Source organism: Podarcis melisellensis (genome assembly GCF_964234715.1).
Source record: "Podarcis melisellensis genome assembly, chromosome: 2".
Taxonomy (NCBI): domain Eukaryota; kingdom Metazoa; phylum Chordata; class Lepidosauria; order Squamata; family Lacertidae; genus Podarcis; species Podarcis melisellensis.
The window spans coordinates 104,682,367-104,707,664 of record NC_138529.1 but is presented as its reverse complement, the minus strand read 5'-3'; the positions used below and the strand labels follow the sequence as shown (position 1 = coordinate 104,707,664).

The window sequence follows — 25,298 nt, the reverse complement described above, 5'->3', positions numbered from 1 at the left end:
GAGGTTTGCATGGATTTCTGGCCAGGCCAGAAGCATCAAGACCACTTGCAGAAATTTCCCTAGGAAAATTAGCACCGCTTGTACCACTGAGATGCCCTCCGATGTAGTCTTCTCCATTGATGGGAAAGACGCAGAGGTCAAACAAAAGGCATGCAGCAGGGTCGCACTGAACAGATATGGGATGGTTATGCCCTCTCACAGCCTGGAGGGATTTGCTGGGACCAACGAAACACGACCTACAGCCTGGGATGGAGGGAATCCCTCAGAATTATGGGGTCAGTGAGCTATGAGGCACAATTCAAGGTGCTAGTACTAGTGGAGAAAACTCTGAAGGCTTTTGGACTCAAGTACTTGAAATAGTACGCTCGAACTCAGGATGAAAGGGAGAAATGTGTTAAGAGGAAGGCACGTTTGGCAAACCCTCACCGTGATCAACTCCCGCCCGGAATCCTAAGTCTTGTGTAGAAGGATGTGTGGATCCAGAATGCGCCACCAGAGACACTTTATGGACTCACTGTCAAGACTGTGTTCATGGAAGACAATCTTACTCAGCTACAAGTGATCACCAAAGAAGAGGACCTGAAATAGTGTCTCCTCTAATATCAACCATCTCAGACCCTCGATATCTGTGATGGCCAAACTTGGCCCTCCAGCTGTTTTGGGACAACAACTCCCACCATCCCTGGCTAACAGGACCAGTGGTCAGGGATGATGGGAATTGTAACCCCAAAACAGCTAGAGGGCCAAGTTTGGGCATGCCTGCTCTAAATGGTAGGGGGGAGGCCCTGTTGGTGGTCCTGCCCAGTTTGCACTGATCCATGACAGAGACTTCTCTCTGAAATTCACTGGATGAAGACATCCACGGTATAGTTTTTCTTTTTCAGGCAGCCTGCGGAGCTGGATGTGAAGCCTGCAGCTTTGGTTCTCCTGCGCTTGGTCATCTTCACAGAGACTTTAGAGAGCTGGGGCTTCGCTTGATATGAAGGGCCATAGCTCAGCGTCAGTCAGGGTCAACGGTAATGAAGTAGATGGGCCAGTGGTCTCAATGAGTATAACACAACTTCCTATGTTCTTACGTTATCAGAGAAGCCAACCAGACTTGTGCAAGCTCACTCACTTCTAACAAACAGTTAAGGACCTTAATAAGGTAAAGGTAAAGGAACCCCTGACCATTAGGTCCAGTCATGGCCGACTCTGGGGTTGCGGCGCTCATCTCGCTTTATTGGCCGAGGGAGCCGGCATACAGCTTCCGGGTCAAGTGGCCAGCATGACTAAGCCGCTTCTGGCGAACCAGAGCAGCGCACGGAAACGCCATTTACCTTCCCGCCGGAGTGGTACCTATTTATCTACTTGCACTGGTGTGCTTTCGAACTGCTAGGTTGGCAGGAGCAGGGACCGAGTAACGGAAGCTCACCCCGTCACGGGGACTTGAACCACCGACCTTCTGATCGGCAAGCCCTAGGCTCTGTGGTTTAACCCACAGCGCCACCCGCGTCCCTTAATAGATCCTCTCTTTTTCTGTTTTGCATGCCCCTTCATTAAATATCTCTTTATTCTGCTGCTCAATATAAATACTCTGCAGTCTCTGAAGCAGAATGATGAGAGCTGTAGTCCATTAATATCTGGAGGACTTCTGCCTTATCTCCTGGTCACCCACCACAGGAACCAAAGGACACAAATAAAGAAACTCAGCGGACATTAACCAAAAAAAGCGCCATTTATTTTGTTTGAACGAAATGTACAAAGGTGCTCAAATTAATGTTTTCCACAACATCAGCCTGGAAATCCATCCTAGTGCCAAGCATCCAGTGAGAGTGAATGCTTTTCTTGCCATGCAGTCGCATCAAATCTGCTACTTTTTACCAGATTTCTTAATTCCACCTCCAGCTGCAAAAGGAAATACATTACTATCAGGCTTAGGAAAGAGAGTTAACATGTGGTATTAGAAGCAAAATCCAGAAGTCCATCTCTCATCCTGGACTTACTAAGGGCCATATTGGATAAATTGCTTTTCTCCTCATCCAGTGCATATACATAGAAATAAATTGTCATAAGGCAGTCTAAACTCTGAAAAATCAGGTAGCTGTCCAGTATGCATGATATCCCAGAAGAGATTCTAGGAGCTCTGCAAGGCACTTGTCTCATTTACATTTAACTGAAGCCCTATCTATCTAACCAGGACTTGCCAACTACCATATTTTTCGCCCTATAGGACGCACCGTCCCATAAGGCGCACCTAGTTTTTTGGGGGGGAAATAAAGGGGGGGATTATTTTCCCCCCAGACGCGGGGCTGGGGCGGGGGAGGCCCGCCCGAGCTTCTCCCGACCCCAGCCCCCAAGCAGGCAGCTCTCTGCAAGCCGTGGGAGCCCAGTGCTGGCTCCCGCTGATTGCGGAGAGGTCCGCGACGCCTGGAGAGCGAGAGGGGCCAGTGTGCACCGACCCCTCTTGCTCTCCAGGCTTCACTGAAAGCCTGTAATCGCCCCATAGGACGCACACACATTTCCCCTTCATTTTTGGAGGGGAAAAAGTGCATCCTATAGGGCGAAAAATACGGTACTCTTCATGTCTTGGAACCAGAAGGCTAGACCTCGAGAGGTCCGGAGGGGGCAACCTGAGAACGGGCCTTCTCTGCAGTGGCTCCCCATCTGTGGAATGCTCTCCCAGGGTTTTCCCTTTTTAACCAGGCCGTTGGTTGATTTGATTGACATCCTGTGCCCTTTTAAAATGTGGATGGGGGGGGTAATAAAATTAAATAGGAAACAGGCAAGTGTAAGCACAAGTTTCTAAAAGCAGTGAACAACATACCATGTTAGATCTGTTAGGCTTGGCACATTAGCCCTATTTCCCTAACCTTGAGCTCCTCCCAGTGTCTATGTCTGCCCAGCAGTCATATCGCTCAAGGTAATTCTTCATTTGCATACAGTTTTAGAAAAAGCCACTTACTAAGTGGGCCCTTGCCAGCTGCTTTTGCCTTCAACTCTTCAAGTTTTTTCTGCTCTTCCTTCTGTTTTTGCTTGAACGCTTTGTCTTCCTGTTGGGACATTTGTAAGTAACAGCGTGAAACAGCAACGAACTGGAATTATAAATCCACAATGACAACCGAACGATGTCAAAATGAACTCGGACTTCTTTCCTTCCGAAAGGGGAGAAGGGCACTGCTTTCAAAAAGCAGCTGTCGGCACAAAACACACAGTAGTCTAGCCGGCTCATTCTGGAGTGACCACGGATAATGCTATTAGGGATTGGAAGAGCAGTTATGTGGAGCCCACAATACTCGTAGTAAGATGCTGCCTCACCAACCATCTCTCCCCGTATTCCTAAATCACAGTTTCTCCACAGTACCACCACCCTTCCTTCACTCTACACCCCCTTACACGTTTCTCACCTCATCCATTTCCTTTGCTTGCTTCTTGGGCTGTTTCAAAGGTTTCTTCTTGCCACCTGCGGGAGAAGGGAGAGAGAGAGAGAGGTGATAAGTGACAGACTCCGGGGCAATGGCAGGCAATTAGGAGAGAGTCTTGTGGCATCTTAAGAAATCAACCTGTTTCATAACCTATGCCATGCTCCCACTGTTCTTTGCTTGAGGCGAGAGGGGCCCTGGGGTTTTGAATATTAGGATTTTGGATATTGCAGGTGCCATTGTGGGGTCTCAGGAAAAGCCAGAGGCCTGTTCTTGTCCTGTTTTGTTGGTTAGCCTAACTGATGCCATTTTGCGTCTGTAAAAAACTGCCTGCTTTAGAATTTAGGAGGGTGAACCACAAATATGTCAAGACCTGATAACATTGCTAGGTGATTTTCAGGAAAATCTCCCTCTGCCAGGCAACTCTCCCCTTCAAGATCTCCAGGCAGGGTGTCCTGTTTTGATCAGTGCAAGGAACCTCGAAAGGGGAAAAGGGAGGGGCATGCCTATAAAAAGTATGAACAAAGGCTGTTTGGGGCGGCTTCACAATCACACTGCTGAGTGTGGCTTCCCCGATCTGTTTTGTTGTCGTGTCTGACTCTTCGTGACCCCATGGACCAGAGCACGCCAGACACTCCTGTCTTCCACTGCCTCCCGCAGTTTGGTCAAACGCATGCTGGTAGCTTCGAGAACACTGTCCAACCATCTCATCCTCTGTCGTCCCCTTCTCCTTGTGCCCTCCATCTTTCCCAACATCAGGGTCTTTTCCAGGGAGTCTTCTCTTCTCATGAGGTGGCCAAAGTATTGGAGCCTCAGCTTCAGGATCTATCCTTCCAGCGAACACTCAGGGCTGATTTCCTTCAGAATGGAGAGGTTTGATCTTCTTGCAGTCCATGGGACTCTCAAGAGTCTCCTCCAGCACCAGAATTCAAAAGCATCCATTCTTCGGCGATCAGCCTTCTTTATGGTCCAGCTCTCACTTCCATACATCACCACTGGGGAAACCATGGATTTAACTATACGGACCTTCCGCTCTGTTTTACGCTGCTGAATAAACGAGTGATGGTGGGAAATCTCCTCTGTCTATGGCATTTATTGGCTTTTCAGTGACCAAGGCAGCTTGGGCCCGATTAGCGGACCGCAACACCATCCCCTTGCCGTGTGGGTCCCTCTGCTCCCAGGAGATGTGGCTGCTGTTATTTAAGGCCGGGTTGTTGAAGAAGGCGCGCAGCTGGCAGTGGGACCCGAAGCTGCGGTCCCTCCCAACGAGACCTTTTCCCTGCTTAGGCCCACAACCCAGGAGGCGCCCCTTCCCACCAGTAAATCTCTGCCAACTGCCGCCCGCAGCCTTCCCGCCATCACTGCCCCTTCACCGAGATTTATTACCGTCGCGTCCCGACATGATGATTCCTCCTCGCTTGCTGGCTCGCTTCTCCCCGACCCTCCGCTCGTTCCGACACCCGAAGGCCCTGACGCCGGGGAGGAAAGGAAAAGGGGCAGCACGAATCAGTCGCAGGTATGACGCAGGAAATCACTTCCGCCCGGCCCGGAAACACCACTTCTGCCATAGAGGCGGAAAGGGCTAGAGAGACCATGGAGATAGACGGGGAAAGGGCTAGAGCGACATCTAAAGGATATAGCGAGAGGCCATAGAGATAGCCGGAGAAAAGGCTAGAGCGACGTCTAGATGGCTATAGCGAGACCATAAAGATAGACGGGGAAAGGGCTAGAGCGACGTCCAAACTGATATAGCGAGACCATAGAGATAGAAGGGGAAAGGGTTAGAGCGACGCCTAAAAAATAATACGGTCCGTTCGGAGAGTTGAGCGTGAATAACTGGTTCAGTTTGAAATATGGAATTCCCCACAGAGAGCACCTCTAGAAGGTTTCGGCCTCCCACACGATCCAGTCGCCTGCTTTCCATACCTTTACCTCTCACCATAGAGATATCAAGGGGGTAGAGTCGCACCTCCCTGCGTCCTCGAATCACGGCCTATGGCGACTTCCGGTTACCCGGTTTTTCGCGATGCGTGTCACTCTAAATTTTCCTATCTCTACCGACGCGGATCTTCTACGTCTATTTCCAGCGACCCCCATACATTACATCCGCCCGGACTTTGTCATGGTGTTCTAGCTTCTCTTTGCCCGGCATTTGCAAGTCCTATGCTAGACTGTGAGCTGGAGTTGGAAGAAGAAGAGGGAAAGAAAGAGAGAGAGTGAGAGGTGCGGGGGGGTTGGGGAGCGGGAGGAAAACCCTGCGCTGCTGCTGTTGCCATACAGCAAAAGTGGGGCGAGAATGGGGGGAGGGGAGAGGAGGGGAGCAGCGCCCCCAAGGAAAAGGCGGGGCAGGAGCAGAGCCGAGTGGGCTGGGAATCCGACCAGCACCCAAAAGTGGGAACAGGGACGGCCACTTTTTAAAATGCTTTCATTAAATTTCAGTTACAGGTAGGTAGCCATGTTGGTCTGCCGTAGTTGAAACAAAATAAAATAAATAAAATAAATCCTTCCAGTAGCACCTTAGAGACCAACTAAGTTAGTTATTGGTTTGAGCTTTCGTGTGCTCATGAGTGAAGAAGAAGAAGAAGAGGAGTTTGGATTTGATATCCCGCCTTTCACTCCCTTTAAGGAGTCTCAAAGCGGTTAACAGAGTGAATCTGAAGAAGTGTGCATGCTCACGAAAGCTCATACCAATAACTAACTTAGTTAGTCTCTAAGGTGCTACTGGAAGGAATTTTTAAATTATTTAATTTGTTTTGTTTCAATTAAATTTCAGGTTTCCAATGTGGCCTACAGCAGTTGTTGTTCTTGACAATGGAGTGCACCTCCAGGGTGAAGTCAAACCGCTGACTTAGCAGCACCAAAGTGACTTCCGCGAGGTACAACCTTGGGCAGTGTGTCTGAAGGTCCTGAGCTGCCCAGACGAGAAGACCACTTGGCCCTACTGATGTGGTCCAAAGGAAAGCAGGGCAATATGTTGCGCAGCAGCTTGGCTGCAGGAGTTGCCAGTAGGGCAGGGCCATGTCAGGTTTTCAGCGTTGCAATCTGGTGATACATCACAACGTTGAAAGGGAGGAACAAGCTGCCGCGTCCCTGGAGCACGAGGTGTCAGAGACAAGGCAGCTTGTTCCTGCCACAGACTCAGTTTGCAGGGCTCCCTCCGCCTTCACAGGCAGGGGGTGGGATCACCTCTTTCTCCAAAAGTGTGAGCAGCTCCTTTAAACCGCTGCCCTGAGGGCCACGTGGTTGCCCGTACCTTACCAGAGCAGTTTAATGAACCCCCCACAACCAAACTGAACATATACATAAGATCTAAAACAAAGGTACAAAAAGTTAATATCAATACCAGCAACAAACCCCTCACCCAACAAAAACCTCTAAACTATACCCCGTCCAATTTATTCAGCATTATTTGGCATTATTAACGAGGAATTGAAGTTTCAATCTTTAGGGCAGGGATGGGGAACCTAGTGCCCTCCAGCTATTGCTGGACTACAGTCTGGTCATTCCTGATCATTGGCCAGGATGGCTGGGACTGATATGTGTTGGGAGTCCAGTAAACATCTGGAAAAGGGGAGTTTCCCCATCCCTTGTTTAGGTGATCATTTGGACAATTGCAAAAGAAAAAAATATGATGCAAGACTGGTTTTGCTTTGGTACTTTCAAAGCATGCTGTGGATCCATGTAATTCTCTGTGTTCAAGGAAAACATTTGCTGATCCTGGAAGTGAAAGTGGCAATTAAATATTGCAAAGTCAGTTTAAATACTTACCCAAATGAGCATTCTGCATGGAAGGGACATTGTTTTAAGAGGTTTGTTTATGGCTCTGAGTGATTGTTTTTCTCCTTCTTCTTTGCACTTGTATCCTTGCAGATATTTCCCACCATGACTGGAATCTATGGTCAGTTTTGATGACGTGTCATATGGTGTCTGTTGCCACCCATGAGCCAACAACATGCAGCATCACAATTTGATAGCTCTGAGGAATCACAAAATGCGCCTACATATAGTAAGAGCCTACTGCTCCCCAGCTTCCAAGAGGCCTGAAGCCAACACAGCTGTGGAAGTGGCTACAAATGTTCTTCATCGCTTATCAGAAGCTGGGAAAGTTTTGGGAAGAAACGCCATTCAGAGAATCTCTGCAACCTCCCAGAGCTGGTGGGACAAGTACGAGGAATTTGTCGGACTTAATGAAGTCCGAGAGGCCCAGGGAAATGTGACGGAGGTAATGACAACATCGTTGGTACATATTGGATAAAATGTATCTGAAGGTCTGCTTGCTGCTGTACAGACTTGCCTGCTTATTTAAGATTTAGCAAGTTCTCTGAAATACATCTGGCTGGGACTAAGGAGAGGCCCCTCTCAGTACCTGTCCGCCCTGCTTTTGCGTTCCTTTTCTAGAATAGTCATCTCGCTACCTGCTTAATGGCCTTTTGCCTTGCTTTTTAAGGCTTCTGGTTAAGTTTTTAAATACTTCTGGAAGCTATTTCAGTTGTTTTATTGCAGGCATAGGCAAACTCGGCCCTCCAGATGTTTTGGGACTACAACTCCCATCATTCCTGACCACTGGTCCTGTTAGCTAGGGATGATGGGAGTTGTAGTCCCAAAACATCTGGAGGGCCGAGTTTGCCTATGCCTGTTTTATTGGGTGCCTTTTGATTCCAGTGTTAATCCTGTGCTCTTGTTTTTCCCCTAGCTTTTTATAAACTGTATTTTTACTCTTATTCTGTTGTTTTGATTCAGGAATGGGGAACCCATAGTCCTTGCAGATGTTGTGGGACTACAGCTCCCACTGACTCCAGCCAGCATGACCAGTGCTCAAGAATGATGGGAGTTGTAGTCCAGCAATATCTGAGAGGTTTACCCATCCCTGATTTCTTTGATTGTTGTTAGTTGACTTAAAGTATTTAGTGAGTACCTCTTTTTATTGCCGTTTAAGCCTACTGCTCTTAATTTGTCTAGTGTTAATTGATCTGATGGATTGTTAGCAGACTTTCTGAGTAAAGATGAGAAGAATGTTTTTTGTGAGGTTTTTGGGAAATTATTTTTTATTGATTTTACAAATGTAGAATTAAAACACGCCAAATACATATTCATATATACAGATTACTCTGAATCTCACGACTTCGCCCCACCCCCTCCCTGGGTCTTATTATCTACATTAAGAACTGCATATTATTCCATAATCTATATTTTGTATCAATCCATATTATCCATGGTATTTGTTACATTACAAGTGGAATTAAAATCCTGCTAATGTTTTCATCTGCTTGCAGCGGTCTCCTAAATAGATTATAAATTTTCCCATTCTTTTTAAAAGTTTTTGTCCTCTTGGTTTCTGAGCTTTCCAATCAGCTTTGCCATTTTGGCATAGTCCATCAGCTTAGTTTGCCATTCTTTCCCGGTAGGGACTTTGTCTTCTTTCCATCTCTGGGCTAATATAGCAGGGTGGATTTGGTTTAAATCAAATCAATTTAAATCACTAGTCTGTAAGACTTGATTTAAATCATTTTTTTTTACAGAAAGGTTCAACCTTGCTGGCATCCTCTTAATATTTACAACCAGAGGAAGGTTTCATTTTTGGAATAATAAATTTCCAGAGCAGTTTTTTACAGTTACATCAAAAATGACTGATTTGGTTATCAGAAATACATAGGCAGATAATTATGAAATTATTGTTTATATATGGACAATTTTTCTGCTGTACTTTATTGGAGGGAGAAAAATAATCATTTCCTTAATAACAATTTAAGCAATTTATTTAACTAAAACAATAACATTATAGCATATGTATCCATGTTTGTTAACCGATGTGGTTAAACAATTTTAACAAAACCACCTTAGACTGGGTTTTAGCACACATGAAAAACTTTAAACAAATCCATATTTCCTGATGAATAGCCTTTGGACTATAATGTCACAAATAGAAAACTATCTTTACAAAGATTTTTCCTCCAAACACATTTTATTTTAAAAATCTGATTTAAATTTAAAAAAAATCAATTTAAAAAAAAATCATTGATTTTTAATCCACGCTGGCTAATATCACCCGAGCGGCTGTTTTCCCATACATAACAAGTCTTTTCCTAATAATGTTTTAAATAAATAAATTTTATAGCAGTGCAGTACATACAAAAAGGGCATCAGGACAAGAAGATAAACCCAGAGGTGGGGAGCTGTACAAAACATAAAATATAAAATCATTTTGAAAAAGACTACTATAAGGGTACCAACAACTAATCCTAGTTGGACAGCAAAAAAAGAAAATAAAAAGTCCAAAGGGCACAAGGAAGAGGAAAAGGGCCAAATAAATTGAGTAATCAGATTTGGCTGGAATGGGGCAGTCCATTGTATGAGTGTATAAATTTAAAAAAACACAAAAAACTGCCACCATGTGGCCAGAAAAAAATTGTGTTTCATCAGAGACCTCAGAGACTTTAAATCAGTGGTTCTCAACCTGTGGGTCCCCAGATGTTGTTGGACTACAACTCCCATCATCCCTGCGCTCTGGCCTTGCTAGCTAGGGGTGATGGGAGTTGTAGTCCAACAACATCTGGGGACCCACAGGTTGAGAAAGGCTGCTTTAAATAAACACATTTTAATTAAATAAGAAAGCATGTCCATCTTTTACCTATCGACTCCACTCCTTTCTGTCTTTTACTCTGTCACAGAGTGGATAACGATGGTTTAATGCAAGCACACCAGCTTCAGTGAGTTAGGCTGCCAAACTTGTAGATGGCAAGCTCATCTTTCTCTTGCCCACCCCTCCTATTCTAGGCCGAAAAAAGGTTCATGGTCGCTCGTGGGATTGTACGAGAATCTCGGGAAACCTGGGAGGCCCAGCAGCTCAAACTGAAGGAAATCCGGGACCGTTTAGACAGAGTCTCGCGTGACGACATTCAGTATCTGGAACTGGCAACTCTGGAGCACAAATTACTGCAGGTAAGAGTGTATCAGAGTCCGGGAGTGGAGTAAAAGGGCAAAGGCCGCCGGGACCACATAACACCGGTCTTGAAAGACCTACATTGGCTCCCAGTACGTTTCCGAGCACAATTCAAAGTGTTGGTGCTGACCTTTAAAGCCCTAAACTGCCTCGGTCCAGTATACCTGAAGGAGCGTCTCCACCCCCATCGTTCACTGAGATCCAGCGCCAAGGGCCTTCTGGCGGTTCCCTCATTGCGAGAAGTGAGGTTACAGGGAACCAGACAGAGGGCCTTCTCGGTAGTGGCACCCGCCCTGTGGAACACCCTCCCTTCAGATGTGAAGGAAATAAGCAGCTATCCTATCTTTAAAAGACATCTGAAGGCAGCCCTGTTCTGCTTGCTCGCTTCATTTATTTATCGAAAGTGCTTTTTGCCCTTCCTTTTGGAACCGCCTCAACGCAACTTGAAAATGTAAAAGCACTAAAGGTTGCTAAAACAGCAGGTGCAACGATGCTGATGGTTATTGAACTACTTTTTTGTTTTTTTTTCAATAAGGGGCCAAAACCGTTTTCTGATGGTACTGTTTTTTGAAAGGCCTGCCAAGAGTTTCGATGATCAGCAAACCACCACAGGCATATTAAAACTCTGCCTGCAGAATGGCAGGAATCTAACAATAGGATTTTAGAAATAGGTTCCGGTGGCGTCATTTTCTTTTTATCTGTTCATTTGCAAGGAAGCGTGTTTCAGCTGAACACTGGGCATTCCGCTTTTCTGCAGATAGATTTGTTAGATTCAGAAGAAGAAGAGAAGAGTTTGGATTTGATATCCCGCTTTATCACTACCCTAAGGAGTCTCCAAGCGGCTAACATTCTCCTTTCCCTTCCTCCCCCACAACAAACACTCTGTGAGGTGAGAGGGGCTGAGAGACTTCAGAGAAGGGTGACTGGTCCAAGGTCACCCAGCAGCTGCATGTGGAGGAGCGGAGACGCGAACCCGGTTCACCAGATTACGAGACTACCGCTCTTTAACCACTACACCACACTGGATTCCTTATCACCACATTCAAAAGGATTGGCACCGTCGGTCATGTGGTGCCCACCCCCCAAAAAAATCTTAACTACTCTGGGCCATCTCCCCCCATTTTCTTAATTTTGAGTACCCCAAAATAGGGGTTGTCTTATACACAGGGCGTGTTATACATGGAAAAATACAGTCCTTTATTTCTGCATTCCAAAATCTTATTCATCTCAATTGCACTCCAGTCAAAATAACAATCCCTTATATAACAACTGCAATGTTAACGGCGTCCATTTGTATTAACACATTAAATGATTTATAAACCTATAGGCCTATTGCTCTTCCTTACTTGTAATCTGAGGTGGTACAATTAACAAAGCAAGTGAGTCGCCCAGCAAGAGATGGTGCTGTGGACCCCCTGGGTGCCTTCTGTGGACCCTCAGGGTGTCCCCGGACCCCTAATTGGGAACCACTGAATTAATCCAAACCCCTGCAATGCACAAATCCTGCCCACAGCTGTCCCTGGGTGGCCTTGAACCACCAACCTTCTGGTTAAGAGCCAGATGCACTGTCCATTAGCGCCACTGGGGCATGGATGAGACACAGCAAACTTCCCTTCAGTTTTGTAATCCCAGGACTGGTGTGTAGTAGGGAAGCAAGTTCCCTTCAGCTGCTCCTTTCTTGGCCAGCGGATGGCGCCACAGTGGCCTTCCCCTTGCTGTGTTGTTTTTTCATGGGAGGCCGAGGATGCAACACTCTGTGGCCCTTATTTCCTTGGCCAGTGGTTGGGGCCAAAGCATGCTTTTCTTTTAATTCAGCTCTGCAGCCCCAGGGCAGTGAGCCCCTTTGGTTTGCAGGATATGGAATATTTTGGCAAGGATTGGCATGATTGTTTATCACATTGTTATATATGTAGCACCAGTTGTCTGCTTTACAAAGTAGAAGAGGACATCCTTTCTGGTCAAAGAATGGCTTTGATCACCAGGAGAGCAAAAGCGTTAACCGTGCAGATCCTAGGCAGCCGATTTGGCCCATTGGAGGACAAAACCTGAGCGCTTCCTTAGAGGAGAAGCTGTGAATGTTAAGAGTGTGGAGGCTCTCTCAAGCTATTTAATGCAGAAACTAGACTGGGATAACTATGTAAACCATTTTGTAGGGATTCTGAAAGCCTATTGAGGCCTGCTGGTGTTTCATTTCCCATTCCCCAGACTACATTGTGCAAGAGCAGAAATTATGATACGATAATCTTGATTGTCATTGTCCCATACAGAACAACAAAATTGAAAAAATCTACATCACACATTCAAAAACCAACAAGCCTACTATCCCAACTATTCCAGCCTGGTTAGCCCCTAAAAACCCTAAAGCCTCCCTAATTAAATACAATATATTTCCATAGAGACTACCTTACACTGCATTTAAAACCTAAATCGCATTTGGATAGAAATTGGTGAAATGGCAATCCTGTAAACCCCAGCATTCAGTTTCCAGTATGTTTCTAATCTTGAAACCAAGGGTGGGGAACCTGAGGCCAAGCAGTGGACTCGTAATCTGGGGAACCGGGTTCGCTTCCCCGCTCCTCCACCTGCAGCTGCTGGGTGACCTTGGGCCAGTCACACTTCTGTGAAGTCTCTCAGGCCCACTGACCTCACAGAATGTTTGTTGTGGGGGAGGAAGGGAAAGGAGAATGTGAGCCGCTTGGAGACTCCTTTGGGTAGTGATAAAGCGGGATATCAAATCCAAACTCCTCCTCTTCCTCAAAGGGGCTAAAAGTGACCCTCCATATCTCTCCATCTGACCCATGGGGCTCTCCCCGGACCCTCCCCTTCACCAGCCCTCCTTGAATGTTTTTTGCCCTGTCCTTGAACTCTGCAGCTGCTTTTTTCTTGCCTGGATGGGCAGCAGATAGAGGAATGGGCAAATGTGTGAAGAAACAAGCCTCTTGTACAAAGGTAACATTTTTTTGGTCTCTGACTCCACCCACCGTTCTTCTTTAAAACTTGCATTATGTTAAGCACTTTCCAGTCCTGGAGGAAGCTGGTTTTAGGGACTAGCTGCACGTTTTTTTCCTCAGGCAATGGGCCATTTCACACGTTTCTGTTAAGAGTTCTTGAGCGTATGCCATCACATGCAGCAGGCTGTTAATTTTTACCTTGCCGATTTGCCCTAGTACAGTGGTACCTTGGGTTACAGACACTTCAGGTTACAGACGCTTCAGGTTACAGACTCCACAAACCCAGAAATTTTACCTCAGGTTAAGAACTTTGCTTCAGGATGAGAACAGAAATCGTGCGGCAGCAGCGGGAGGCCCCTTTAGCTAAAGTGGTACCTCAGGTTAAGGACAGTTTCAGGTTAAGAACAGACCTCCAGAACGAATTAAGTTCTTAACCCGAGGTACCACTGTACTTCATGTCTTCTCACTTCCATTTGACTTAGTCACTTAGGCTGGGCTGGTGGGATTAGGCTTCAGGGGGCGAGTATCTTTCTAGCATATTGCACAGCGACTACTGAAGGAAATGATTAAGCTTCTTCCTTTAGTACAGGCATGGGGAAACTTTTTGCAGTCCTCCAGGCAGACTCTAGCTCCCTTTGGACCCAGCCAGCCTGGCCATTGGTCAAGGATGATGGGACTTGCAGTCCAGCAACACCGGCAGGGTCCCTCATCCCAGCTCCAGCAAACCTGTTGTCATCTAATGATCTGCCTCTTTCCTTGGCTGGTTTCCTGCTTCGCATGTATTTAAAATGATTTGTTATTGGCTTGTCTTAAAATGCTAAAAATGGGGGTTCCCCCTCTCCCCTGATTCCTGTGCCCTGCCTTCCTGCCAGCTCGCCAGCCTTCGACAACAAAACTCTTCTTTTTTTGGAAGAAACGTTTTCCGTGGGCCTGACATTCCTTCCCTTCCCAGAGTCTGTTTGTTTTAGCTCTGCTGATGTGCAGGCAGAGGGGTAGTTTGAACAAGATCTTTTCATCCCTTCGTGCCCTGCAGCAAGGCGAAAAGAATGCAATACTGTTAAAAAATTCCCTTTCTTCTTTTTGTGCTCGCATAATTCCAGAATGAGCCTCTCTTTACATCATAGTTGACGGCTGGCCAGGACTTGCTACACAGGTTCAGTTACATAACCCTTTTCACTATAAATACACACATGCCATAATAATGATTAGGAAATTTAATCTCTCCCTTCTCAAAGAGGATAAGCGGCGTGTCTCTTTCTGAAATAAAGCTCTGCTAAGGGCTCCGTTGAGACCAGAATCCTGTTTCTTGCCATGTCCAGCTGGGTACTTCTGGGACAAGTAAGACATGAAGGCACCAGAATTCTCGCAGTTTTACCTCTGTCTGCCCAGCGATTGGTGTGTGAAGAGGTGTGCTGCTGATAGATGTGGCAATTCCGCTTGGCCATCCTGGTGAACCCTAACCACCACGAATTGGTCATTGTTCTGAGGCTGCGATCCACAGTAGGTGTTGAGTCCCTTTGCAGACTGGTCACAGTAAACCCATTGAAATTAACGGACCCAATTAAGCCATCAAGCAATGACAAACCTAGACAGCATCTTAAAAAGCAGAGACATCACCTTGCCAACAAAGGTCCGTATAGTAAAAACTATGGTTTTCCCAGTAGTGATGTATGGAACTGAAAGCTGGACCATAAAGAAGGCTGATCGCCGAAGAATTGATGCTTTTGAATTATGGTGTTGGAGGAGACTCTTGAGAGTCCCATGGACTGCAAGAAGTTCAAACCTCTCCATTCTGAAGGAAATCAGCCCTGAGTGCTCACTGGAAGGACAGATCCTGAAGCTGAGGCTCCAATACTTTGGCCACGTCATGAGAAGAGAAGACTCCCTGGAAAAGACCCTGATGTTGGGAAAGATGGAGGGCACAAGGAGAAGGGGACGACAGAGGGCGAGAAGGTTGAACAGTGTTCTCAAAGGTACCAGCATGAGTTTGACCAAACTGCGGGAGGCAGTGGAAGACAGGAGTGCCTGGCGTGCTCTGGTCCATGGGGTCACGAAGAGTCGGACACGACTAAACAACAACAACTTAGTCATGTTAATGAATTCCATTGTGGGTCTCCTCTGAATGCTGCCCAGTGTGACTTAACTTCTAGGGAGGAATGGCCTGCCAAGTCAGAACTCTTGGTCCATCTAAGCTCAGCCCTGTGTCCACTGACTAGCAGTGGCCCTGCAGGATTTCGGGCAAATGTCTCTTCCAGCCCTGTCTGGGAATACACAAGTGTGAACCTGTGGCCTTTAAAGCATATCCAGTAACACTTAACCCCTCTGTAATAAGCGTGAACTGGATCTCACAGTTCAAGCTGCCTGTAAACCCATTGTTCATTACCACATCATGTGGCCATGAGTTCCACAAGCTGGTTCAGAAGAAGTGTTTCTGGAATGTGAAAGGAAAAACATTTCCCCCAGGAGCAGCTTTTCTCCTTATTGTTTGCAGCATTCACCTCCTTGGCAATGTGGCTTTCATAGCCTGAGCCAGCGAGCCACCAGGCTATACGGGTTTCGGTAAATGGTTCCCTCGTGTCCTGATGTTGCCAGGGAAAACTACAGAGGAAACTGCAAGAGGGCATGGACCAGTGGTCCGCCCAGGACTGCAGCCTGCCTTGCTTCTGTGTCCTTTATGTTTGTGGTGGAGCTGTTCCAACCTCTCCTTCGCTTCCATCTGTGCGTTGAGGTTGTTCTTTAAAAAGCCCAGGGCTGTGCTGTGCTCCCTGGGGAAAAGAGTGGTCATGAGAAAAGAGGGGCAAGCTGGGATCCCGGTAGTCTAGTTGACATTTCTTTCTAGTCAAGCAGATGCGAGTTCCTCCCCAGCTGCGCAGATCTATTTTTTGCAGGCATTAGTCCTAAATGCAGGGTCTGAAAGTACCAACATGAAGCTGGTTTGTGAAACAGTCGTTGCTATAACGGGCTAAACTCGGGGGGAGGATGCACCCATTGTTTGGTAATAATTTATAGCAGAAAAACAAGGTTCCTCGGACCTTTCTCTTGGTCACTCTTATGTGTGACCAAGGCATGGGGCTACAGGGTGGGGGCTGTGCAGGAAGGGGCAGGTTTCATCAGCGGCGTAGCGTGGGTTGTCAGCACCCGGGGCAAGGCAAGTAATTTGCGACCCCTAACCCCAAACCTGCCGCCGCTGCCAGCTTCTTCTTGCTGCTGCCTGGGCTGGGGTATTTACGGTAAGGTAGCCACGGCGACGACGGCGGGTCCGTGTCAGGTGATCTGAGGCGAGTTGCCGCTGGCGCTGGCGCCCAAACGACGCCACTTGCTCGGAGGAGGAGGAGGGCAGAGAGGCGAGGAAAATGCAACATGGCCCAGCAGCTGCAGCAGCGGCGGGGCTGTGGGGAGGGGCTGCCTGGCGCCCCCTCCGCGGCCCTGACGTGCGGGGTCCATGGCCCTGACGTGCAGGGTCTGCGCAAGTGCTGAGAGCCGCTGCCTGCCGGACGCCTTCAGCCCGGACGCGCACACAGCTCGTCGGTTCCGCGAGACATGGGGCTCTGCTACAGCCTGCGCCCGAGGCTCTTCGGCGACTCCGGAGGTGGCGAGCGCCCCGCCCCAGATGTTGTGCCCGGTGCGGACGGCCCCCCCTGCACTCCCCACGCTACGCCACTGGGTTTCATTGTTAGTGGCTCCCTTTGAACTCTATGGGGCAATGGAAAGAAGCTGCCATTGGGACCTAGTAAGAGGGAGGCCCTATCCCCACTCTTCCAGGTACTGTTAGAAGGATTCCCTCAAATCTAGGCAGCTCCTTCCTCTGCCCTGCCATTACCTCTTCCTTTCATAATAACCACTTATAACACACAGCAGTTTTAGGGTATTTTTTCTCAGCTCCGTGCCCTTCCTCCTTCCCTGCCTGAGCTTGCCCTCCGTGTCTTCCTCAGGTTGGGGACAGTCTGCATGTTCTCTCGTTTTCCCCATAATCGTTGAGATTATTGTCAGGTAGGGGGGACCCGGTTTGAGAACTAAAGACCAAGCTCTCCGAAATCAACAGCACAATGCACAGTTCTATTTAAAGACTTGGACAACTTCGTAATTTCCAAGGCTGCCTTGTACGCTAGTATCGCACGTCAGAAGAAGGGTTTGGCAGGCTGGAAGAAGCATGGTTGCAATGAGGAGAAAGGCATTCAGGGATGACATTGTGCCTTTCCCATCACAGCCAGGGGTGTGTGTGTGTGTGAGAGAGAGAGAGAGACCGAGAGAGAGAGAGAGAGAGAGAGAGAGAGAGAGAGAGAGAGAGAGAGAGGGACGGAGAGCGACAGAAAGAGACAGAGCGAGGAAAGAACACCTTTTCCACGTCACTGCCATTGTCTCCTGACCACCCACCCACCACCACATGCTTCTCTACAGCAAAAATATCCACACCCCTGGTCTAAAAAAGGGGGAAGGGAGTATAATTTATCTGGGAATTACTTTCCTGTTTTTAATCCCCCATTCTTTTTTTATTATTTTTATTTACAGTAGTACCTCTAGTTAAGAACTTAATTCGTTCTGGAAGGTCCGTTCTTAACCTGAAACTGTTCTTAACCTGAAGCACCACTTTAACTAATGGGGCCTCCTGCTGCCGCCGCGCCGCTGGAGCACGATTTCTGTTCTTATCCTGAAGCAAAGTTCTTAACCTGAAGCACTATTTCTGGGTTAGCAGAGTCTGTAACCTGAAGCGTATGTAACGTGAAGTGTATGTAACCCGAGGTACCACTGTATTAAAGATTCTCCTCATTTACAAAAGCACACGCGTCGTCTCTTTCTCTTTCTTCAGGATGTGTTTTCTACTGATCAGTTACATTTGTCGTGAGACATTGGTGGTATATGCAGTATAGGGTTGGAAAGAAAAGAGGGGGGACGGGAGAGAAGGGGTGGGGCGGTAAAGCTTATGTTCTTTTATTTAGTGTATGCGTGGGGTCTTTGTGTCTGCGTCACTTGGGTAGGTTCCCATTCTGTTCGCTTGTTGTGTTTCCTTTGTGGTGAGAGAGCTTGGGGCGGCCTAGGGTGATTGTCTTTGGTTGGCCACAGTGGGATTTGTTTGTGCGTGGGGTTGTTGGGTTAAGTTAGCCATATTGAATCGTATGCTGTTGGTGGGTGTCAGGAGCTCAGCCTACACATGAGTAGGACCCTGGTAGAGACACATGCCCGACTGGCATATTCTCTCCCTCCTGGTCGCTTGGGAGTTTCAAAAGCTTTCTTCTGCCCGAACATCACAGCGACTGATGCCAACCGACACCGGCACACATAGGGATCCGCAGAGTTTGCACAGTTGGGTAACAGACCTCAGCAACTCAGCATTTTGGGAAACCCAGCCAGATGGGCGGGGTATAAATAATAATAAATTATTATTTTGGCTAATCTGCTTTATTTACATATAAACATACACGGAGCCCCGCAACATGGCTCCCTCTCTCTCTCTCTCTCTCTCTCTCTCTCTCTCTCTCTCTCTCTAGCATCAGACAGCAAAGAGAAAAAACAAAGTACAATAGTCCCACTTCACGGAACACAATAACACAAACATCCTGTCTCTGTCACTTCCCACTCTGTAGAGTCAAAACATATACATATGTGATAGACAAAAATCCCATGACTGCAATCATGGAGCAGGAATTCTAACATCGGGTTCATGTTGTTGTCTTGCTGGGCTGTGTATGTGGTAAAGGGGAGCCATACTGGAGGTAACGCTGTCTTCTTCTATTTCTCCCCATGTCAGTTTCAATCTATTGGTTAGCTTTTCTAGTAAGGCAGTTTCCCATACCGCTTGAAACCCGTGTTGCATGTTTATTCCTGACAGGTCCCTCCAGTGTCTGGCTATGATATTTCTGGCCGCTGAGAGTAGGTGGGTTATGAGCTCTTTATAGCGTGAATGGGCATTGTTATCTTGGAAGATGTTCAGTAGGGCCAATTCTGGGGTGACTTCTAGTCCCCATTTAGTTATTTTGCTTATTTCTTGTACGACTGTTGTCCAGAAGAGTTGGGTTTTGGGGCATTCTCACCACATGTGGAGGTATGTGCCTGTGAGGTTTCCAGCATTTTGGTGAGGTTTCCGGGCGCATCAGCGCCAGTTTCCGTGGTGTTAGGTACCATCTGTAAGTGAGTTTCAGGGTGAGTTCTGAGAGCCAGTGTGGTGTAGTGGTTAAGAGTGGTAGACTCGTAATCTGGTGAACCGGGTTCGCTTCCCCGCTCCTCCACATGCAGCTGCTGGGTGACCTTGGGCCAGTCACGCTTCTCTGTAGTCTCTCAGCCCCACTCACCTCACAGAGTGTTTGTTGTGGGGGAGGAAGGGAAAGGAGAATGTTAGCCGCTTTGAGACTCCTTCGGGTAATGATAAAGCGGGATATTAAAACCAAACTCCTCTTCTTCTTTTCTTTCTGCTGATATGGATTTAAAGGAAAGTTTAGACCACATTCTGGTCCATTGGGTGGGGTTAATTTCGTAGCCTGTGTCATCCTCCAATTGTTTATTGATTGTGTCAGGTGGGTTTGTGGGGCTTTGAGGCAGTGTTTTGTATATTGTGAATCCCACATTCTTTTGATAACGGAATACTTGTTTAGTTTTTCCGTTTGCTTATTTCTTCATTTTGGAGCTTCACCCTGTTTTCGCTAACATCGCACAGTCTAGCTTAGCCTTATCTTGAGAACATTCCCTTCGAGAATGAAACGGGTGATGCTGAGCCATATTAATGCTTGTGCAAACAGAGCTTGTGGACTTGAGGATAAAGAGGCAGGGTACAAATGGTGCATTTTATATTGCTCCTGCCTGGGATGGCAAAGATGTCATATTCCCTTGTAATCCCCCAGTATTCACTAGAGGAGGATCTTGCTAGCCCCTTTTCTGCCAGAGATAAAAAAAGACCTAAGCCAGCTATTTCCTGTACATGCACATGCGGTTGACCTCCTGTAGCCACAGCTTTGACAGCAGTCTTGATTGGGAGAAATTGACAGGCGAAGCAGTTCCTGGCATGAAACCAAGAACGCTGTGGGGTTCTTGCACACATCAAGCTCTTGTTAAAGGCACAGGAGCAAGGAGTGGTGAAAAGCTGGCAACCTCAGCATCATCCTGGGGCAGATTATGCCACATACGGTCTTCCTTTATTTATATATTTTGACAAAGTAATAATCATAAATGAATAAGAATAAAAATGTGCCCCCCACCACCGAGACCATTCCACTGTAACTATCCAACCTCCCAAAATTTCAACACCTCTTGCGATGGTTTGGCCCCTTTCCGTTTTAACAGTACAACTTCTGCAAACACCCTCCATATCTCCTCAAAATCATTTATCCTGCATATTCCCCGTCTTACCTTAATGGCACGTGTTAATTTATCATTAAGAGCTGTACCCCACACCTCTTTATGCCATTCTTACATTTTATATTTTGCTTGCCCCTTCCACTTCCTAGCTATAATAATTCATCAATAAATTTGTGAGTGAGTACTTCATAGCCTGCGAATCGTCCACCCCATCGTAAATTGATAACAATGCTACCTCTGGACTTTTGGTCAGCTTTAACCTAGTGATTTCTGTTATCTCCTTAAACACTCTTTGCAAAAAAAAAATTGTACAGTGGTACTTCAGGTTAAGTACTTAATTCATTCCGGCTGTCCGTACTTAACCTGAAACTGTTCTTAACCTGAAGCACCACTTTAGCTAATGGGGCCTCCTGCTGCTGCCGCACCACTGGAGCACGATTTCTGTTCTCAACCTGAAGCAAAGAACTTAACCCGAGGTAATATTTCTGGGTTAGCGGAGTGTGTAACCTGAAGCGTATGTAACCCAAGGTACCACTGTGCATATTTACAGCCCCACCACATGTGAACATAATTCCCTGTTTCCTGGCATCCCCTCCAACATAACACAAAATATTCCTTGCTTATTTGGTTTAATCTGACTGGTGTTAAATACCATCTTCAATTTAATTTATAATAATTTTCTTTTACTCTTATAGACAGCATTTTCTACGTACGTTTCTCCCATATTTTCCCCCAGCCTTGACTATCTATTTGCCCTGTTGTCTCCTTTTCCCACACTTCTTTAAATTGATCTAGACAAAGATTAAATGTAAGGTATTGGTTGTGTTTAGAATAGATTTATGAAAGATTTAGAGAACTTATTGATTAGAATATTTGTGTGAGATTGTATGGGGGGGACGGAATAACAGATACAGTCTTGCTTAAAATGTATATAGGAAGTGCAGTGTAAGCGATGGAAGTCAATCAATGAAATTTTGTTATTGAGATATTTGTCGAATAAATTTGGAAGAAAATCTTCCAACTTTCCTTCTTTTTCTTCTCTTTAGTTTTTCTTTTTCTTCCTTTTTTTCATTTGTTCTTTTTATATATGTGTGTGCTTATCTGAAATATATATGTATGTATTTGCAATATTTTGCTTATGTTTTGTAATAATTATGTTAAATAAATTAAAATTTAAAAAGTAAATAAATAAACTGATCTTCTTGATCCACCGTTTCTAGTAATATTTCATAAATTTCACTGGTTTCCCCCCGCATATCGGTCTTCCGAGGTGGTTCCGGCATCTAACATGCTGTTCTTTTAACAAGGCCTGTGTGTTTTCCTTGCAGGAAGAGAAGAGGTACCGGAGCACGTACCAAACTGCGGAGGAGTCTGAGCGGGAAGCCTTCTCCCTCTTCTCTGCCGCCGTGAGGGAAAGCCACGAGAAAGAGCGGACGAGAGCGGAGAAAACCAAGAACTGGTCTATCATCGGCTCAGTGCTGGGGGCCATTATTGGGGTCCTGGGCTCTACCTACGTCAACCGAGTTAGGCTGCAGGAGCTGAAAGCCTTAGTTTTTGAGGCACAAAAGGGACCTATCAATCTTCAGGAAGCGATCAGGGAGCAGGCCTCCGCCTACAACTCCCAGCAGAGGGATCTGAGTGACCTCGTTGCCAACCTGAAGGACATCCTACAAGCGGTGGCCGTGACCTCGCAGGAAGCGACGGGGGATTCCTCGGCCAAAAGCACTCCTCTGAAAACAGACCCTCTCTTAGTTTCCGTCAGGGAGCAGCTGAGCTACTCCAAACAGATGAGCTCCTTCCTCGAGAGTTTGCAGCGGCAGCTTAGCAGCCTGGAAAAAAGTTTAGGGCAAATGGCCGCCGAGGTCCAGAACGTGAAAAGGGGACCTCAGCCCACACCTGGGAGGGAAGCACTGCTTGGGCCTTCGGCGGAGGGGAGCAGCCAGACCTTTGAGGCGGAAGACGTGGTTCTGGAACTGTGCAACACGGAAAGGAGACTGGAAGCGCAAATGAAGAGGAACTCCATCTACAGCACGGCCTTCACATGTACTGTCTTTGCTATCACATTCCCCATGCTCTACATCCTGCTCAAGGGGAATTAGCCTGCAGTCCAGCGAATAATAATTTGTTGGAGTAATAAAGAGTCATTCCCCTTCAGTCTTGACGGTTTCTTCTTGATAATGTGTGTTTGTGTTTGAAGGCAATTTCCCGAAATTGTACCTCAGACTAGAACTGCATGCAAATGTATTGTGGTAAAGCATACAATCTGTACCTCTTTCTTGTGTTCTTTTCTGGACTGCTTATGAAGTTTGCAAGTTCCTTTTTGTGGGGAGACAGATGCAGGGTAAAACAGGTTCCATATCGTGTTATCCTAACGGGATAAGCCTTTTTAACAGCTGCTAGCAAAACCTTACTTGACGTACTTTTAAAGAACAAATTAGCAAGGATGCGGGTTTTGCAATTTCCCAGAATCTGCCTTGCAGTATCTTCTGAAATCCTAACGTGGGTATCTTCTAAAATGAAATGTGCCAGATGGTTAGTCGGATGTTTTGGGTTTTGCTAGGTGTATGATGCCTCTTTTCTTTCTAATCTTCTCTGCAGGCATCTTCTGTTACCTGCCCACACATGCTTCTTAGCTGTGCCAGCTGTGCCATAAAATACTTTTGCATACCAACCCAATCTCCAAGCGGTGCAAGATTCCAGTTGCAAGCATTTACCCAGGGTTCATGTTTCCTCTTGGAAGTGAGGGACAGCGGAAACTGCGGTGTCTTTATGATATATGGTTTATTTACACACATATAGACGGCCTGAGCCTATGATGGAGAGGTTCACAGCATTAATACCTGTCAGGGGTTCAGGAGTGGAGGCACAGGGGAAGGAGGAAGCGGAGAGCGAAGGGGAACAATCCGAGGGCAGTGTAGGTGAGGAAGACAGTGGGGCAAGAGATTCCATGAGCCTGTCCAGTGAGTCGGAAGATTCACAGAAGGGGGCACCCATAGCCAGAGCAAGGGGGTTCCCGGGAGGGAGGCACCAGGAGCAAGGAACCAGCGGTGACTCCCAAAGCAGCAGCTGGAGATCGGGACCAGTTTCCCCACCAGAGCGTAGCGGGGGGGACGAGTCCCAGGTGTCAGGACCGGTTTCCACTCCAGGGGAAAGAGAAGATGAGGCAGGGCTGACCACGCCCCTGTCGCTGAGTGAGGAAACAGAGGGGAAGTCAGATCCAGCGAGCCCCCCCGAAGGGGGAAGCAGTGACAGAAGCAGTGTAACGGTCAGGAGGAAGGTTACAGGCTGGGCGCGCGCGCCAAGTTCAAATGTACAGGCGCGCGGGACAGCCGGGAGCGCAGACTGGGCGCCAGGTCCTAAAGCACGCCGGAGGCAGGGGGAAGAATCCGGGGACTCGTCAGCATCAGCATCAGAAGAGTCCAGAAAGGGCAACACCCCAGCGGGCAGAAGGACCCAGAGGAGAAAGGAGCAGAGGAGGAGGTGGAGCAAGGCTAGGGTCTTGAACTGGTGTCTGGGGGGAGGAGATTCAGACGGAGCTTCAGCGGTCTAGGGTTGAGACGTAGAGCTGCGCGCCGCGGCTTTGGAATCGAAACTGAACCTTAATAAAGACTTTTGTATATAACAAGAACTGGCGTTGGTCCTCTGTGAGCTGGGACCTTGGGCAGCTCTGACAATACCCCAAAAGGGTCTTGATTATCCCATAGCCGCAGCCCTGGATTCAAACAAAAATCAAACATTGTGCTCAAACACTGCCCTGACTCATTCTCTCCCCAGCTTGCTGCTGTAATTCTAGGTCACATCACTGCAACTCTCAACTCAAGCTTTGTGCTTCTTTCTCTGAGTTGAGGAAGGTATTACAACCTTGGGAACTCCTGCACCTTTCAAAAAATAAGTTTCTTCCTCCCGTCCCTTCACAGCAGGCATACAAGCAGGATTCTCCAGGTGACCTTTTCCTGACATGGGAATGCAAGAGATGAAGAAAACCGCACCTGTGGGATTTATTATCACACACCTTTTGAAACCGGAGAGTCATTTGCAATCTTGCACAAAGCCCCCTTTCCACTGTTCTCTTAATGGCCCATTCTGTTCTTCTTTGGTGATCACTCATAGCCAAGTAAGATTGTCTTCCATTAACACGGTTTTAGCAGTGACTCCATAAGTGACTGTAGAGGCCAATTCTGGATCCGCACGTCCTTCCACAGTGGGGAAATAGGTTTCCAGGCAGGAGAGAGAGTTTGCCAAGCATGCCTTCCTCTTAGCGTGTTTCTCCTTTTCATCCTGAGTTTGAGCATCTTCAAAGCCCATGACACCTTTGGTAAAGGCCGTCCTCCAATTGGAGCGCTCGCAGGCCAGTGTTTCCCAGTTGCCTGTGTTTATACTACATTTTTAAAAATTTGCCTTGAGGGAGTCTTTGAAACTCTTTTGTTGACCACTGGCATTACGCTTACCATTTTTAAGTTTGGAAAAGAGTACAGTGGTACCTCTGGTTACGAACTTAATTTGTTCCGGAGATCCATTCTTAACCTGAAACCGTTCTTAACCTGAGGTACCACTTTAGCTAATGGGGCCTCCTGCTGCCGCCATGCGATTTCTGTTCTCATCATGAGGTAAAGTTCTTAACCCGAGGTACTACTTCCGGGTTAGTGGAGTCTGCAACCCAAAGTGTTTGTAATCTGTGGTGTTTGTAACCCGAGGTACCACTGTGCAGTGGTACATTGG

The 25,298-nt window shown here is 47.0% G+C and overlaps 2 protein-coding genes and 1 long non-coding RNA gene across 5 annotated transcripts in view; 1 reads left to right on the top strand and 2 right to left on the bottom strand.

The window, feature by feature from the left end:
- The window catches only part of LOC309365337, a 51,034-nt gene that overhangs the window by 10,924 nt on the left and 14,812 nt on the right, over positions 1 to 25,298 (bottom strand). The gene's annotated exons all lie outside the window — the stretch shown is intronic.
- Positions 1,696 to 4,943, bottom strand: TMA7 (translation machinery associated 7 homolog). The gene is made up of 4 exons (XM_081903484.1): positions 4,788 to 4,943; positions 3,387 to 3,442; positions 2,945 to 3,032; positions 1,696 to 1,887 (listed from the first exon to the last, which is right to left on the bottom strand). The coding sequence occupies exons 1-4, from the start codon at positions 4,801 to 4,803 to the stop codon at positions 1,853 to 1,855; spliced, it is 195 nt and encodes a 64-aa protein (XP_081759610.1). The 5' UTR covers positions 4,804 to 4,943; the 3' UTR covers positions 1,696 to 1,852.
- CCDC51 (coiled-coil domain containing 51) lies at positions 5,481 to 22,733 on the top strand. 3 transcript variants are annotated; one of them, XM_081902993.1, is made up of 4 exons: positions 5,481 to 5,624; positions 7,272 to 7,623; positions 10,176 to 10,340; positions 21,908 to 22,733. In XM_081902993.1, the coding sequence occupies exons 2-4, from the start codon at positions 7,354 to 7,356 to the stop codon at positions 22,676 to 22,678; spliced, it is 1,206 nt and encodes a 401-aa protein (XP_081759119.1). In that variant the 5' UTR covers positions 5,481 to 5,624; positions 7,272 to 7,353; the 3' UTR covers positions 22,679 to 22,733. The 3 variants fall into 3 exon arrangements, with proteins under 3 accessions (XP_081759119.1, XP_081759120.1, XP_081759121.1); XM_081902994.1 differs by having other exon boundaries at positions 5,539 to 5,617; XM_081902995.1 differs by lacking the exon at positions 5,481 to 5,624 and adding an exon at positions 5,767 to 5,846.